At 34.9% G+C, this 17,961-nt stretch overlaps 2 protein-coding genes across 2 annotated transcripts in view; both read left to right on the top strand.

Moving 5' to 3' along the window:
• Window positions 1-418: 418 nt before the first annotated feature.
• LOC145689343 (uncharacterized) overlaps window positions 419-17,961 on the top strand; it is a 380,527-nt gene continuing 362,984 nt past the window's right edge. Inside the window, exon 1 of the mRNA XM_081763491.1 lies at window positions 419-635. The gene's annotated coding sequence lies outside the window, so the exon portion shown is untranslated. The remainder of the gene's footprint in view (window positions 636-17,961) is intronic.
• LOC145689341 (uncharacterized) lies at window positions 16,502-17,128 on the top strand. The gene has a single exon (XM_081763488.1). It carries the CDS (start codon window positions 16,502-16,504, stop codon window positions 17,126-17,128), a length of 627 nt encoding a protein of 208 aa, XP_081619614.1.

Consider the following 17,961-nt stretch of genomic DNA (forward strand, 5'->3'; position numbering starts at 1 on the left):
CTTACTTTCGACAAGATAAATTTTCAAGGAAAGCACGCAAGGAAAGATGAAATGGAAATCAATCTTTACACGGCTGTGATCGTCAGAACAAAGTTTGATCAATCGATTGACAACGATTTCCTCTCGACGTCACACAAAGCATGAGAAAGTTGACGCTAATTGGCTCTGGCTGAGGAAGGAAATCCAATGCAATCGTTCGTTGCATCAACGAATTTTAAAGTTTGTAATAATAATAATAATAATAATAATAATAATAATAATAATAATAATAATAATAATAATAATAATAAAGACAATAATAGTAGGCCTATACGACCTTAGTCAAGATTGCACCACCCAATATTTTTCGAACACTCTCTTAATTCAAAATTCTGGATAAACCACTGCTGGGAGGTAGCGTTATGTTGAAGCGCGTCTTTCGTCTGTCTCCCATGTTACACCAAAAGAGCGCGTCCCCGAACTTTTAGACTTACATTGAATGTTATATTTTGAGTTTAAAAAGGTATATTTCGTAATTAGTGTAATATGGGAATTTTCGGTACAAAATGGGAATTTTTGCCTCACGAGATGGGATATTCTAACGTTTGAGGTTGGCATCACTGGACACAGTCATTGGAACTAGGAACACGCCGAAGGTAATTTTTAATTTTAAAAATCATCATCTTCTGATATATATATATATATATATATATCACAAATTTAAATTTATATCCTGTAGGCTGTACTTCTGAGGACTTTTTAAATCGTTTTTCTTGGGGGGGGGGGGGAGAGGAGAAGAAAAGAAATATATGCCATCGTGAATTTGCAAGGTAAGTTTATGTGAATATATATTCAAAAAGTGCTAACGTGGATGTCTATGTATTTATAAATCAGGTTAGTGTTTCACGCAAAGATTTGTTTTTACCCCTTTCGGTCATTCTCATTGTTCTTCGGAATATTTTTCCTGGGTTACACGACAATCTCCTACTTGGCGTAGATGAAGTTCGCGGTATACATCAGAAGTAATTAAAAAAAAAAAAAAAAAAAAAGGTTTTCACGTTTTCCGTCTAAATATTTGGTCTAGTCAAAGAAAGAAAGCAGCAATTGAAAACACACAAACGAACCTAACTTAAACTCACAGCAGATTTACACGAACGCTATGTTACTAGGTCAGGCAGGGAAAATCTTGTGGAACAGAGTTGCAGCTCGAGTGTGCTTCCGTAGCAGCAAGGACATCAGTGACTCTACTGTTCAGCTTTTTTCCAAGCTTAATGTTTAGTTACTGGAGGCGATTCTTTTTAAGTATCGGAAGGGCAAGTCTTTACTTTGACTCAAACAGTGACTTTAATCGGTTCTTATAGGTTAAGCCACTTCCTGGAACTGTTACTGCTGAGTCACTTGTTGGAGCTGTTCGTTCCTTCGGTGTGACGTTAGTGAAAGATTGGTGGTAGTTCATATTTTTTCCACTAGGTGTCTACGTACAGTCATATGATAGTTTGCTAGTGCGATGTCACATGTTCTGACTCCTTGTAGGAAGTGTGAGGAAGCACGTGGTCGAAGGCATTTCTCACGCATGGTAAAAGTGGGCGTTTATTGATTTTTCTTGTTTGTAATAATAGCAAATGTGCTTGCTTTAATAAATCCAATTCTGTGCGGAAAGAAATTTTTTCAGTAGTGTGAAGTTGTGTATTGCGGATGTGCGCTTGCTATTTTATTTTTTCGTGTGTGGAATCAGCAATTATGTATTTTTATTCGCATGTATGGCGACGTAAATTTGCTGATAGTTTGTCGCTTGGAGAGCCATATTTTCAATTTTTACGCTATGCTGAATTTGATTATCATTAGCGGTGAGTGTTTTCATTTTTTAATTGATATTATTTTTATTCTTGATTTTTTTTTCATTTGAGTATTTGCCAAGATTTTCCTTTGTATAGAACAGTATGTATAATACTAAGAATTATACTATAATCGGTAAGTCTTTACTTTGACTCCAACTGTGACTTTAATCGGTTCTTATAGGTTCAGTTACTTCCTGGAACTGTTTGTGCGTGAGTCACTTGTTGTAACTGTTCGTGCCTTTGGTGTGACGTCTTAGTTCATATTTTTCCCACTAGGTGTCTGTGTAGTCATATGGTAGTTTGTTAGTATGATGTCACATGTTCTGTGTGCATGTATGTGTGTGTGCTGCTGTTTGTGGCATGCGGAAAGCGCGTAGTTGAATTGGTTGAATTGAGTTAGAGAAAACCTATCATAGTTGTGGTCTAAAGCTGAAGATATTTTCGACGTATTGTAAAAGTGGACGTTTATTGGTTTCTTGTTTGTAATAATAGCAAGTGTGCTCGGTTTAATAAAACGACGTGTGTGCGGAAAGGAACATTTTTCAGTAATGTTGAGTATTGTTCATGTGTTCTTGGTATCTTATTTTTTCGTGTGTGGAATCAGCAGTTATGAGTTCATTATTCATGAGTGTTCTTCTATGGCGAAATGGTGAGTGTTTTCTTTTTTTAATTTTATTATTTTTATTCTTGATTTGTTTTGCATTTGAGTATTAGGCAAAGTATTTGGTTTGCTGCTGCTTGTCCTATTGTCTTGTTGAGATGTAATTTTTTTTCTTTGTCATGCACTGATTTATGATTAGAGACGAGTGTTTTTTTTTTAATTTTTCCCTTCTTATCTTAGCTTTATAGTAGTGGTGTGATTATTATTATTTTGGATGTTTTTATGGTACTTGAGCGGGAGATTTGGGGGGCGGTAGCCCCCCATTTAGATCTGAAAATTCATAGTCACCGCTTCACCTGGATTGATGTTTAGTAACATTGTGGCCCTTGTACTTATAGTATAATTCTTAACATCGTATAGTAACATTGTGGCCCTTGTACTTATAGTATAATTCTTAACATCGTACATTACTTTCACTGTGTTAGTAATTGTAATCGATTCATGTGATCCGGTTCCGGGAGCAGTTTAGGAATGATTCCTAAACTGCTCTCGGAATCGGATCACATGAATCGGTTCAAGTCACTGTTTGGCTCAAAGTAAAAATTTGCCCTATAATCTTAAGTACAAGGGGCACATCAGCTTGTTTAAAAAATAGTGAATTACTTATAGGAGGAATGGTGTTTAGAACATTTCGGCCCTTGTACTTATAGTGTACATTACTCTGACTTGGACAGTGACTGCAACTGATTCATCTGACCCGGTTCCCTTAGCAGTTTAGGAATGATTCCTAAACTGCTCCGGGAACCGGGTCAGATGAATCGGTTGCAGTCACTGTTTGAGTCTAGGTAAAGATTTGCCTACTTGAGGTTTGTAGAACTAGCGAGAATGTTTAGGTGAAGCCGTCCAAACTTACGTAATTAATACAAGTGTACAGAAGCAATGATTTGTAGTAAGGGTATTGTATTTCATTTTTGTCATTTATGGTTCGAATCGCACTACATATAGAAATCAGAATTACAAAGACCTGTAGAGTATATATGTACTTACTGGAGGCACACATAAAGGAATATAAATACAGTGATGCAAGTGCTTAACCTTAGCATGAGCTAAATAACCTAATATTCACTGAAATCAGCGAAATTCTGTTATTAAAAAAAAATAAATTGAAAATATGGACCCCTTCTGCTAAACATCGACCAAAAGTAGTAATGAAAAATTATGTATCATACATCGTGAGAATTTTAACGTTTCCTCTTTTTTTTTGGTGTTTCATTTTTTTTATATTGGAATAATATTATGGTAATATTGGAAAGTAAATTACGCATTGGATAAAATTAAATAAAAATAAAAGGTTAACGAGACAAATATTTAGAAAAGAACCACGTGTAGTATATTTTACTTATTATATTTATTGATAGCAGTTTTCTAAAAACATTTTCAGCATTTTTATGCCACTCATTGTATTCATTTATTATGTGAGACCTTTTCGTAAATGCAAGAATATGAAGCAATTTTCTTTAAAAGGTGCGACTTTTGTGGTGGAATCTTGTGTAAAAATGGTATCCTGAAGTCAGTCTGGTAATTTTATCTCTTAGAAATTTTCCTGCATTGGCCCCTTTCAGTACAGTCACGAGAGAAATTTTATGTTCAGCTTGAAGCTGTCTTATTTGATGGTTCATCAGACTGATAGTCCCATGATAGATACGCTTGTGGAAAAACGAATTTTCTGTATACTGTAATATATCCAAGAACCGAGAATATTTCCTGTTCGTTATGAAAAGGTTATTGAAACGTTCAGGGTAAAACAACTGTCCGCTTCCTTATCTAAGTGTGTCCGTAAAAAGGAAGGTTTTGTTCCGTAAGGGAACATATTTTTGCCGGACAAAAAGTCTGTCCTTATTATAGAGGTATCCGTTACTGGAGGTTTCACTGTATTTCAATAGATTTATATATTTTTATTTATTTTTTCTTTACATTCCAAACACATTTCGCATAAAATGTCTTCACGTTCAATTTCTGTAGCCCCACCATCATCACCACCACCAAGAAATCAGCTCGTCAATTAATTTACAATAATATATTTTGCTACGAAACGAAAGTGGATAGTGTGAAACTGTTACACTTCATAATTTTTCAATAACCGTATTGTTTTACTCAGCGAGTAGTTTAATTATAAATCTATAAAGTGCAATGCTTGTACATCTTAAAACTTTATAATTGTTTTTTCTAGTTCTACAGAAAATTCCTTCTTCAAATACGAAAACTTAGTTTTCTACATTTCAAATAATCATTCACATATATTTATTGATTATGATTAAATTATTATATCTCCACTATGACTCTCTCTCTATTGATTTACAATGGGGGTGAATCGTTTCTTCTACACGAATACCTATAGTCACAGAGCAGAGGACCCTGCATCCAATCTTTCAACTTTCTTAAAGCACTGCTTTGAAAAACTGCTACCTTGCGTGTTATTGACCTATGTGCAACACTATCGATAATCTCCATTTGGAAATCCGCTGTATTAAAAGAATGCTATTTATAGGACAATCTTCGCGCCAAAATAATGTACCATACCAAATTGTACTGAGAAAAATAGCAAACCAAGCTGATCTGACATAGTTATCAAGAACATGATTTTTAGTTGTTTTAACAGATATATTACTCTTTAGTTTATCCTGAAAACATAATTAATATGCTACTCCCACGATAACTTATTGTCAGTGTAAATACCTAGAAACTTTACATATGTTAACCTATTTTCAACAGGCACTTTTTTTGGAGTAAATGTCATATATTGAGTTTTATCGTCATTAAGTAAAAAACCGTTAGCCTTAAACGAAATAACAATCTGACCCCATGTGTTTTCAGTTATAGCATTAAGTATACTAAGATCAGGGCTAGTATTTAGGAAGGTGGTATCGTCGGCTTATAGTAAGGTAGATCATTTATCATTAGTAAAAGTCGCCCAAATACTGAACCTTGTGGTACTCCGTAATTAACTGATGCAATACCAGATTTGTTGTTGTTTACAAAGAAAATTTGTTTACGGTTTTCTAATTTAGAAGTAAATAATCTGAAACTTAAACCATTGATAATGTAGTACGCTATTTTTTAAGCAGAATTGTGTGTTCAACACAAAGACTTTGATTGAATCCCAAAATGTTGCCTCAACAAAATCCTTGGTTTCAAAGCCTGTAATAACCTTCTTTACTATCTAATCGATCGTTTCAGTAGTAAATCCACCTTTACAAAACCAAACTGTGAATCACTAATTACGATATGCTTTTCAAGATAATCACATAAATGTATATGTATCACAGTTTCAGGAATCTTTAGAAGACTGGTACCAGAGAAATGGGTCGATATTCGGGCACATTTTTATAGCAGGCAACACTCGTGATAATTTTTAAACTTCGGGGAAGATTCCCTGTGTTAGAAATTGGTTAATGCAATGGGTAAATGGCAGAACAATACAATTAATACCTTTTTAATTACATTATTCGATAATCCTTAAAAAACAGTGTTAGAATCCAGAAGACTTAAAATTATTTACCCTGTTGAGAACTACTTGGGGAGATATATTTCTGAATACAAAATTATCCCAAATAAGATTTACAGATTGTTCTATTAGATTGACTGCCGTTATTTCAGGTTTGTCAATATTATTGTGCACCTTATGTACAGAGTTCTCGAAATAATTACTAAAATCTTGTGGATGGTGTAAGCCTATCCCCGATTACCCTTAACTATAGCTTTAATTACATTCTAGGCTTGTTTATACTTATTAGCAGACGTTTTGAATTTTGCTGAAGAATACTGCTTTCTCGCTTCATTAACAGCTTGCTTATGTTTTCCTAGGTTTCAGAAAGAGTGACATAGTCACTTCATTTTTGTGTCTCTTATATACGTTTAAATGTAACATCATTTCACTTATCATTGAGTAAAGTTGAGGGGTATACCGGATGGAATAATTTTTTTATGTGGCTTTTTAAGCACACACTGATTAATTTTACAAATTCTTTGTCGGATGAAGATGTTAAAGTTACAGATACTTCACAAGAAGTTTAATATGAATTGAAATTTATAAATATGTTACGAAGATAACCGAGACCTCTTGTTGGCTTCATATTTGTGATACTATAATTAAATTGCCTAACAGATTTTTCGATTGATCTATACTCTTCTGTGTTGCTCTTACGTCAAATTCCGAATTTACATAATCACCTCTGACTCTCTTAGAATTTCCAAAACTAAGCCTACTCAAAAACTTTAACAGTTACGCGAGTATATCTTGAAAAGACTATTGAACCCTAACAGCACAATCTCCTAGCAGGCATGTGCCTATCATCTTCCCTCAGGTACATGCGAATGTGCCCAGTATGTGCTTTATGTACCTCTGAGAGAGAAATCACATGGATGGCAAGTAATAGTCATACTCTATGTCCGCCCCTAGGTACATGCCTGACATGTACCTGAGGAACTTGCCTAGTATATTCTAGGTATGTTCCTCATGCAGTAAGTGTTAATGAACCACAGAATTACTCCCCCAAGATATGTTAAATCGCCTATATGCATAATGTATTTACATTAACGTGAGTTTAAACAACATTTTAAACAAGTGAAAAAATATTTACCCCAGGGTGGGCGCGAACCACCAACCTTTGAATTACTAGCCGCGTGCTCTTCCGACTTGGCCACGAAGGCGATGGAGAGAATTCGCTTGTAGAGGGATAAATTATTGAGATCTTTTAAATTTGGGTAATCAGAGTGCTCATTTAGCCTCGTATATTCGACGATAACCGTTTCGGATCAGATAAAATCTGCTCGCCATGTAATTTTATAACAAAATGACGGGTGTCTATTTACTTTATTTCATGGTTGTTCCATATTTACTTTAAAATGATCGGCAACAGTTGTCATGTAATAAAATTGATGCGTTTGTTGCTTCTAGTACACTATCGCTTAGAAACTGAAGCAACAAATGGATCAAATGTGTGAGATGAATTTATAATACCTAAATGGCGCATGCGTAGCACATCTTTTGCTGTTAATGTGTCTGAAATAGTATGTACCTAAAGCACGTACCTTGAACTTGACAAATATATGTCCCAAGTGACGACATAAAACCAAATGAATGTTAGAGTGTGAAACTGAGTCTGATATATAATGCTATATTTTGGTACATAGTTGTAAATATCAATTAGGTGTAACAAGTACCTAAAACTAGGTAGCTGAAGTACATTCTTAATACATGCATATCTTATATGCCAAGTGTCGGATACCAAAAAGTAGCTGGGACACCTAAATGGCACATGCCTAGCACATCTTGTGCTGTTAGGGAATTACCCTTTTAGGGATCAGTGTAGTGATACAAAAACCAATTTAAGACAATTAATGACTTAACCGGTGGTCTTGAAATCGATTTCAGTACATAGAAAATAAAGGTCTAATTTCTTACCCTTAAGTGAGAGTTTGTCTCTAACAAAAATGCTAGTGTTATGTTTATATTTGTAAGTACAAATTACATTCATTTTTTTACATTCTATTACCATCCTGTCTACATGAATGAATAATTACTTCCAAGTGTGAAGCTTACTTCCTTAACCGTTTTCAATGTGACCTAGTACCAAAATAATTTTAATAAAGAATAAATTGATGTAACGTCTCTGTACAAAACTCTGATATTAAAGGACAGGTCTTTGTTGATGAGCAAAGCTCATAGAAACATTTTAGTGAGCGGTAAAGTAGTAGAAAATGTACTGACAAAGGAACAAGGGAAGAACTAAACCAGTTTGCTGTTTGAATCTCAAGTCCGGGGATACAAAAGGAGTACTTTTTCACTATCAGATAATTGAAAAGTAGTGACCGTTTTGCATAAAAGATGGTGTGAGTATCTAAAATCTCAGCGGGCAAGGCTTAAAATCATTCATTAGCTGACAGTTGAAGCTAGTAAATCTAAGACGTATTGAAATTATCGCATTGAGACGTAACGTATTATGTCGTGAAAATGAGTGAGTTAGCCGCAAAGCTTCACTACGTTTTTCGACGTTATTGAAAATGAAAAGTAAATGCTGCGCAGGCCTGCGAAGAAATTACTGGTGTTTTTAAGAAGATATGTTATAAAAAATAGCAGCCAAAACACAGTTCAGTCGGTTTCGTTCTAGAAATGTTGATGTTCAGGGTTCTACTCGCGGTGAGCGATCAATCACAGAGAAAGTGAATGATATTCTGGCAAAAATCGCGGGACAGGATCGGCGTGTAAGCAGTAATGACATCGCCAATGACCTAAAATCCATCCCCATACCGTATTAAACCATTTGGAGAAAACTGGGTCGAAAAGGAGCTCAAAACTTGGGTGGCATGTTATTTGACTCAAAGAGATACGATTAAATTTCTATCTGAGAATCTTACTGAAGTATAACGAATTGTAGACATTTCTGAAGCGGTTGATCACGAGCGATGAAAAGTGGATAACAAACAACACCAGTGTACAGGAAAGATTAAGGTCGGACCGAGGAGAAATTGTATAATCTTTTGCAAACCCTACACTGTGCCCCGCTAGATAAACTATGCGTTTGGTGGAATTGAAAGAGCATCTTTCACCACGAACTGCTGTTGCCAGGCAGACATAATCAACAGAAAGAGTTTGGTATACCACACTATCATCGAACTTTATACATGCTGAGGACCTGTCCGAAACTGAGAGAATTTGGTTCAGAAGATAGGACCCTAGTAGCAGAGACAAGTTGCAATCTGCTTGCTGTAAACTTGCGTTCGAAGTCGGGAAGCTTCCATCCGGCTTCATTGCATGCCGCAAAATGGATTACAGCAATGAAGTTACATGAGGGCAACCTGGCATTCAGTGTTCCACTTAAGCTTGACTCAAGCGTTTTACGCTGGCGGGAAGACAATAGTCAATCAAGGAACAGTGATGTTATGACGCTCTGCGAATGGTCTAAAGTATCGCTTGGAAGAACAGGAAACGGCAGATTGTATGAAGGCACGCGTTAAAAGAGCAAGCGTAGAAAGCCAAAAGCCAAGCACGTGTTAACTGGCCGAAAGCTTTCTTTCTATATGGAGATTTATCCACCGTATAACACGAAAATATCAGTCAGGCTATTGTTCATTTCGGTATCTAAAGATTTCCTTGAATGGTGTTAGATTAAAAAAAAAATTTCACACCTTTTGACCAGAAACTACAGAAGTTATATGGCAAGAGGATTATGGTGTTGCCGTAGAATGCCAAAAAGTCATGGACTAAACTGGTGCAAATGTGGTTTCACATTTTCTAACCACTGTTAACTTACTCTCAATTGTGACCTACAAATGTTGGGTCTTCTACTATACAATGGTTAATAAATTCGGTAAATTTTCTTCTCTTAATTTGAAGTGATAAGAATTTAGTTTTATCTGCTGTAAGTTCCCTCAAGCGCTGCTACTGTTTACAAGTCTTTCACTGTTTATCTCCTAATACTTTCTGCTCTTTTATTTTCTTCGCGAGTACCCACTAACTACACACGGATTTATTGTATACTTGCAAATTTGTTATATAAAAAGAAACAGATGCGAAAACACACACCACCTTGTGGTAGGTGCCCACTAGAAGCTAATATTGTATCTACTCCGGATCAGAGCAAGGCGACGTGCTCAGGGCTGCGTCCTTAGAGAACACAAACGTCAGTGATGGCGGATATGCGCATAAAGGAAAACAAATGTGAAAATGAAAGACCAACTTGTGTTACGTGATCAATATAGCTAGCTTTATATTATTATTCCATAGTACTGAACAACATATTTAACGCTGTTTCCATCTGTGCAGATGACTTATATGTTCTCTATTTTGTGAATTAACACATTTTACTCTATATTTTCAAAATTTGCTCAATAGTAATCTGCAATACTACTTCTACCTAAATGTATTGTTTTGTTGCAGATATTAGAATTGATATTTTCGTTTTTACTTTTGATATTTTCTATTGGCATCCCTTTCCCTGTTAATTGATATATTTATTCAACATGTCACTGTAATCCTTTCACAAACATCTTTCTTTTTAAGTTTACAAATACTTAAGTGCTAATGTAGGGAAAATCAGAAATGATATAGTACAGTGTAAAGATATTCCTAACTTATTTTCATTGATAAACAGTAATATTAGTCTAACATTGATTGTAAGTTTGTGCATGATGCCCGCACAATCTTGTCAATATTATATATGTAGAATTTGACCATAACACTCACCTGCTATTTACCAGTACTCTAGGATGGGAGTATACATAACAGTTGCATTTCAGATCTTGTACTCAATCGATATACTAGTGGGAATAAAACGTTCTCGGTGTTACATATCTTCTGGATATTTCATCCGCTTGTTGGACGAAGTCAACAAAATCTTCAAAATTATTATAAAACATCTTTTGCACCAAGCACTTCCATCTTCTATAACAAAACACACTGTAAAGGAGAAAAATGAGAATGTTGAAGGAAGTGCAAATGAAATCCTTCGTAAACCATCGCACAGAATTCAAGAAATTAAGCCTAAATTAAACAATGAGAAAATACAATGATTTTTCATTACTTGTGGAACAAACATGGAAGCCTGTGAATATTTTGGTTGAAAATAATGAAATATACTATGAGGCATATCCATAGATATTTAGCGGGCTACTTAAGGACTATGTATGGTACACTTGATAATTTGTGTTGCACAGTTCCTCCGCATTGTCGAACAAGCCCGCAACATGTCCGTAAGTTCATGCGATGGCTTGGAATGTTTTAAAAACCCTTTGCTAGCAGCTCCTGTTGTCTAAATGCATATGCTTCGCGCAAACCAAATATTTGAATATGTTAATGAGTTTTGAGTTTTATTGAATTTACATATTTTGGTGGTAATGAATTTAATCTTACATGCTGATTTTTCTAAGAAGATTGCAGGATATTTTGCTTCCGCTAGTAGAAATACTGAGTACAAAATTGAAAACTGGAGTACTAAATCCATTCTAAAGTAAAATTAGCAAGTGATGCTTGGTGTTACAATATGGATAGAATAGCTTAGATTAGATTGTCAATTGGCTCAAAAATTACGAAGACCAGAGGTGATCTCAGAAGTCGTCTGGCCGAGGGGTATTCTCCCCGAGAGCCATGACGGCCGGGGGGATTTCTCCCCAAATTTTATCAGGATCATATATCATACCTGAGGGATTACTTGGTAGCTTTACACGTTGCACTTTCAAATAGAAGTCTAACTGATTTGGCGCCATAATTTTTCTACTATGTATATTTGATTCCGTGTTACATATTTTCTTATACACGAAACACATATTCGATAAGAGAAAAGAGTTCGTTTGTGTGTACGAAGCAAGAACCAACATTACATTGATGGTACGATGTTACCGGTTTATCCGGTTTTGCATTTTCCTTCTTTTTTTTGGTGATTTCGTATTAATGTATATTTGCTTACTTTTCGTGTCTGCACACTTTCTACAGTCCCTGTGTAATTTCTTGTTGGTGAAGACGACGAAAGCAATGGCATAGTAATACTGTGAAGGCATAGTAGTACATGCTGAAGGCCCACCTGTTGCTAATTCACGTTGTAGATTTTTCCATGTTGTATTTTAATTTAAAAACAACTATGTGTTTTGTAATTGCTATATACATAAAATTTACTTAGTATATTTAGTCAGAATTGAAATACCTTGAAAACCGGTAAGTCAAGTGTCCAGTGTCTTGTATATAGGACACTAGAAAAACAAGGCCTTTATTTCAAAATACTTTATATTGTGCATTTGAACAATAATAAAAGCAGGAAGAGTAATGTTTGAAGAATATAAAATAAATGTTTATGTTTGATTTCTTCGTTCTTTCCATGCCTTATTCATACGACAAGTCAATCTTGATCAACAGTAAATGTTTAAACTATTTCAGGTACAATAGTTCCCTTTAAATAGAACCAATAACCCACAAACGACGTTGGAAGAGAGCATGTGCCTTTCCGAGCATGCCCACACAGAACAAATTTTAGTTGATTAACCAGTGTCGCATACTGACATATTTTATCACTGTCCTGTATATAGGATATTGGCGTCAAATGGGTTAGGGTAGCCCACAAATATGGTTCGTCTATGGGACTCATACGCGGTCGACTATGCATTGGCATTATTTTAGTTCAACCGGGTTCTTAGGTACATGGATACGTAAAAATCTTTCCTGAGATGTGGTTACAACTAAGGTTAGTAAAAATTTAAACTAGATTTATTTTTCAATTAAAATACTTAAAACCGTATTGAAAGATTCTACTTTAAGAACTCTTTACTTTGGATTATTGAAATCGAGTAAAACATATAACATTATATTTTAGGGAAATGCACACAAAGCCAAAATAATATTTACAATACAGAAACGAATAATAGGAATCATGGTAACTACTAAAGCAAAAGGTCGCTGCAAACCAATATTTAAATAAATAAATAAATAAATAAATAAATAAATAAACTGCGTATACTTCCAGTACCCTGTTTGTAAATTGGGTAGTTTTCTGTCTGGCAACATTGTGGAAAGCTTAGAAACATTTGACTGTAATGATGAGTAGTTCTGCAGAAGGGTAGAGTGAAAAAGTTGAAGTCATTGTACCGGTAATATTTTTTTTTTTGAAAACATTCAGTCAATTTGTATGGTTTTGGTCTTGTTTGTAGAATTATATAGTAATGTGTGACGTTTAATAAAAAATAGACAAAGGATTGAAAGTTGTGTTTGATTCTAAAACACAAATTACTTTTATAAACTTACATTCTGGCACACCAAGTTGAGGCGCGAAAAACGGAAGAATCATGTTAAATTAATAAAGGCTCGAAACCTGTGCAGATATCGTTTTCAAAGTCTTATAACTGGCTGATTGTAAAATGGACAGTGTAGATGTGGAAAGTATCAAGTTATATTTTACGTAGTTGGAGAGACTTATAACCAAATTTTCAACCTATGATGAAAACATACATGAACTGTTGCTTACTGATACAAAAAAAGTGAAACACGTTACATGGAAGAGTACAACAATGTGAGAAGTTCCTGGGAAATGTTCGACGAATCACGTGTACAACATGGGAACATTTTGAAAAATTATCTGCTTCTATTAGTTCAGGTGCTCATACAGGTAAAAGGAAAATTAAATTACCAAAAATTGAGTTGAAAACTTTCAGTGAGGAAATAAGTGAGTAGATAAGTTTCTGAAGTCAGTTTAAACGAATTCATAACGATGATGAAATCGAGATAGAGGACAAGGTTGCAATACCTGCTACAAGCGATTAGTACCGGTAACATTTCATGGGACGTAGTGAATAGTTATCCACCAACAGCCTAAAAAAGAAAGATTGCTATAGAAAGTTCATACAACCGTTTTGGTAGGGAAGAATTGTTGGTAGAATACCACATACGTGAACTGTTAGGACTTGTTATAGGGAATGTTTCGAATCACAAAAATAAGTTAAAATTGTATTCCCTATGTGACAAACTTGAGTCATATTTACGTGGACTGGAATCGATAGGTATGACAAATGAAAAGTATGCAGCTATGGTATTTCACTAGGTAGAATATTGTTTATCTGATAAAATTTTGAGGGTTTGGGTAAGGCATACAGCAACTGCCTTTGTGACATTAAAGCAAATACGTATATTAATAAACTAAAACAGTTGTTACAGTTTCTGACAAATGAAGAGGATGGAAGGAAACGGATTGCGTTAGCTCTAGCAGGATTTAAAGTGAATTTTAAAAAGAATAAAGAAGAGAAAAGGGTGCCCACTGTTAATAATCTTTTTTTTTTGGACAAAATCAGGTAAAACAGGACATACAATTATTTTGTGACTAGTATTATTTACCACAAAAGTGTAAAAAGTCAAAAGTATGAAACTGGAAGAGAAAAAACAACTGTTAATCCTGTCTAAAATGTTGTTTTCGGTGTTTGAAACCTCGAAAAAGCACTGCCAAGAATTGTACGTTTAATGTTGTTTGTTTTTTTGTGTAAGGGGAAAACATTTTTCTGTTTTGTGTTCGGAAAAATTAGAAAACAAAACAAAACAAAATTCAGAACAACATAACGTAATGTGAACGAATCAATATGGTAAGGATGAGTTTCTACTACATTTAAATTAAAAGTGAAAACAAACGGGAAAGAATACGTAGTGCATGCATTTTATGATAGTGGTTCTAAGCGAGTAGTGGAAGTACTGTGTTGTCAACCAATATATACTAAAACTTTAGAACTTTTTTTTTTTTTTTTTTGTGGAGTCAAAACGCAAGAAAATCCATTAAGAAATATAGTATACTTGTAGCTGATGTTAGTGACAGTTATGCCTGTAGGATGGAAGTTTTAGAGAAACCAGTGATTTGTGGTGAGATATGTGGACTTTGGTTAAAAGAAATGAAGAGAATAATTTGGCTGTCTCATTTAGATAGTACGGGAGAAATCGAACTGTTAATCGGTGTGTGAATTCGGCGAACTGTGAATTCATATGGTCGTTACGAAGTTAAATTGCCATAGAAGGAAGGACCTATGGAACTAAATGACAACAAGGAAATAGGTCAAAAGGGATGTGTGAAGATGACCGACAAGCTGTGGCAAGAAGGAAGATACGAAGAGTATGATAACGTCTTTCGAAACTGATTGGCAGAAGGAATCATAGAAGTAGTACAGGAGGAGTAGTTGGATAATCAAAGTTACTATTTACACATAGGGCAGTAATAAAAGATAATTCCACTACCTCAATCAGATCAGTTTTTTATGCGTCTTCGAAAACAAAGAGTGCATATTGATTGAATGTTGAGAGAAGGGTCAAAACTTAATTGAAGAAATTCCAACACTTATGTATAGGTTTAGAGAGTAAAAATATTGTGGTTATATCGGACATTAGAAAAGCTTTCCTTCAAATTTCGGTAAATATAAACGATCATGATTATTTAAGATTTCTTTGGTGGGAGAATTTTGACGAAAGGAAGTTCAAAACTTTTAGACATATGCGAGTTGTTTTTAGTGTGAATTGTAGTTATTTTCTGTTGGGAGCCGTGCTGAATTACCATTTAAAAAATACTCGTGAATATGAAGAAGTGGCTAGTAAATTAATCCCTTTATATCGATAATTGTCACGTGAGTTGACGATGAAGATGATATCTTTGCTTTGATCAAAAAATGAAAGACACTTCTCAGTGAAGGTAAGTTCGACTTACGTGGATGGGTATATAGTGATACTTCTATACGTAGTAATGAGTTTTACACTCCAGTTCTAGGTATGTTATGGGACACATGTACAGACACTTTATTGTGTGAAACAAAGAATTTATGTAGAGTAGAAGGACCAGTGTCAAAACGAGTTATTTTATCTACTGCTCATAGGTTATTTGACACTCTAGGATTTCTGTCATCACTCGATGTAAAGTGCTGGAGACATGTACCTGGAAATTTTAACGCAGCTGATCTACCCTCATGAGGCTGCAACGCTGCGCCGTTACTGAAGAATAAATGGTGGGGAGAACCAGTCTGGTTACGGCAGACGGAAGAATTCTGGCCGAAAACTGATATGAAACCAAATGTGCTTGACATAAATAACGAAAAACGGAAAACAGTTTTTCATTAAGTGTTGTAAATGAGCCAAAATGGTATATACAACATTTTTTAAATTATGAGAAATTAATACGTATGGTTGCATGGATCTCACGTTTTATCAATAATTATCGTTCAAAGTAAGCTGGTGAGCTATTGGTATTTGAAATAGAATCCGCTGAGAAGGTTATAGTGAGAACTATTTAGAAAGAATGTTTTGTTATTGAACCAGGTCGCTTGAAACAATTGTGTACTTTTGTTGATGGTGAAGGTTTGATTAGGTTAAAGACTAAAATTAGATGAAGATATTTTTCGGAGTCCAATTGTATTACCATCTGAGCATGAAGTTGTAAGGATGTCGATATTGAAGGAACATCTGAAATCATGGCATGCTGAAGTTCAAGTATTGACAAAGTTGCATTAAAGATTTTGGATTTTACGTGGGAGAAAAACTATAATTTTGTTGAACGATGTGTTAAATATAAATGGTACGATGCTAAAAGTATTAATGTTGCACCAGATTCGTTGCCAGAAGGCAGTTAGAGATCCGTTAGTTTTTGAAATAACCGGAGTGGATTTATCTGGGCCTCTCTTCCTCCAAGATGGGAAAAGATGTTGGATTGTCTTCTTTACTAGTGCTGTTTCTCGTGCAGTGCATTTAGAACTGGTACTGTCTTTGTATACCTCTAGTTTTTTGTCAGCTTTTAGTAGATTTATTGATAGGTACGGAAGGCCAAAAGTCACTTATTCTGGTAAAGCAACGAATTTTGTAGGTATAGACAATCTCAGTCTACTGGGAACAAATTTATTTGTATTCATCAGTAGAAAGAATTCAGTGAAAATTCATTCTACCTACCGCTGCCTGGTGAGGTGGATAGTGGGAGCAATTATACAAATGATCAAGAAGCTTCTTCGTAGAACGTTGAGCAGAGCGTCTTTAAATTATGAAGAATTGAGTACAGTGTTATGTGTCATAAAAGGAGTTATGAATACACATCCGTTGAGCTATTTGTCAGAAGATTCAAACAATCTCACGTCCATTAGTCCAGTTAATTTTTCACATTATAATTTGGAATTAGGAGTGCCTGATCTGGATCATATAAAGACAGTTGATAAGTAAAAAAGATTTAGGAGGTTGCAGCACATAAGAACACAATTGGGAAATAGATTTCGTAGTGAGTATTTAAGTCAGATAGTACGGAAGCAAACTGGAAAGAAAACTTGTCGAGAAAAGAAAGAAGGAGACGTTGTACTTACTGGAAGTAACAATAAAGGAATATTAGGCTGACCTTTAGGGAAAGTTACAGAGGTGTTTCCTGGGAAGGATGACGTTATAAGAGTAGTTAGGATTAAGACTGATAGTTGAGAAATTATAACGCCTGTCCAGCGGTCTACCCCTTGGAAATGAGTTTTGTTCAAACCGAAGAAGGTGCTGTGCAAACGAAAGATGAATGTCCGCCTAAAAAACTTCAATTTAGGTAAAGTTGAAGAGAAGGGTGAACGTGTTGTCACAACAAGAAAAGGTTGAAAGGTGAGGATAGCTGTACGGTATTTAGTGTGATTTTGTTTTGATTTGTCATATATCAAAACGTGGGAGGATGTGGAGTTCTGTATCTGGCAACATTTTAAAATCTTATAAACACTTGACTGTAATAATCCGTAGTATTTCTGCAGAAGGTAAAGAAAAAGTGGTAATGATTGTATCGGTAATATTTTTAATTTTGAAGACATTCAGTAAATTTGTATGGCTTTGGTCTTGTTTGTAGAATTATATAGTAATGTGTGACGTTTAATGAAAAATAGACCAAGGATTGAAAGTTGGGTTTGATTCTAAAACACAAATTGCTTTTATAGACTGTTAGATATATCTTGATTTTACTGATATTGTAAAGGACACTTAGAGGGTATCCTGACATGGGATAGAAGAACAACGTAATCATGATACAAGAAACA

The sequence above is a fragment of the Thermobia domestica genome, chromosome 7, assembly GCF_964235325.1.
Source record: "Thermobia domestica chromosome 7, izTheDome1.hap1.1, whole genome shotgun sequence".
In the NCBI taxonomy this organism is placed as follows: domain Eukaryota; kingdom Metazoa; phylum Arthropoda; class Insecta; order Zygentoma; family Lepismatidae; genus Thermobia; species Thermobia domestica.

Coding starts and splice junctions, on each gene's coding strand:
- LOC145689341 (XM_081763488.1), top strand. CDS start 16,502: ATGCTAAAAGTATTAATGTTGCACCAGATTCGTTGCCAGAAGGCAGTT.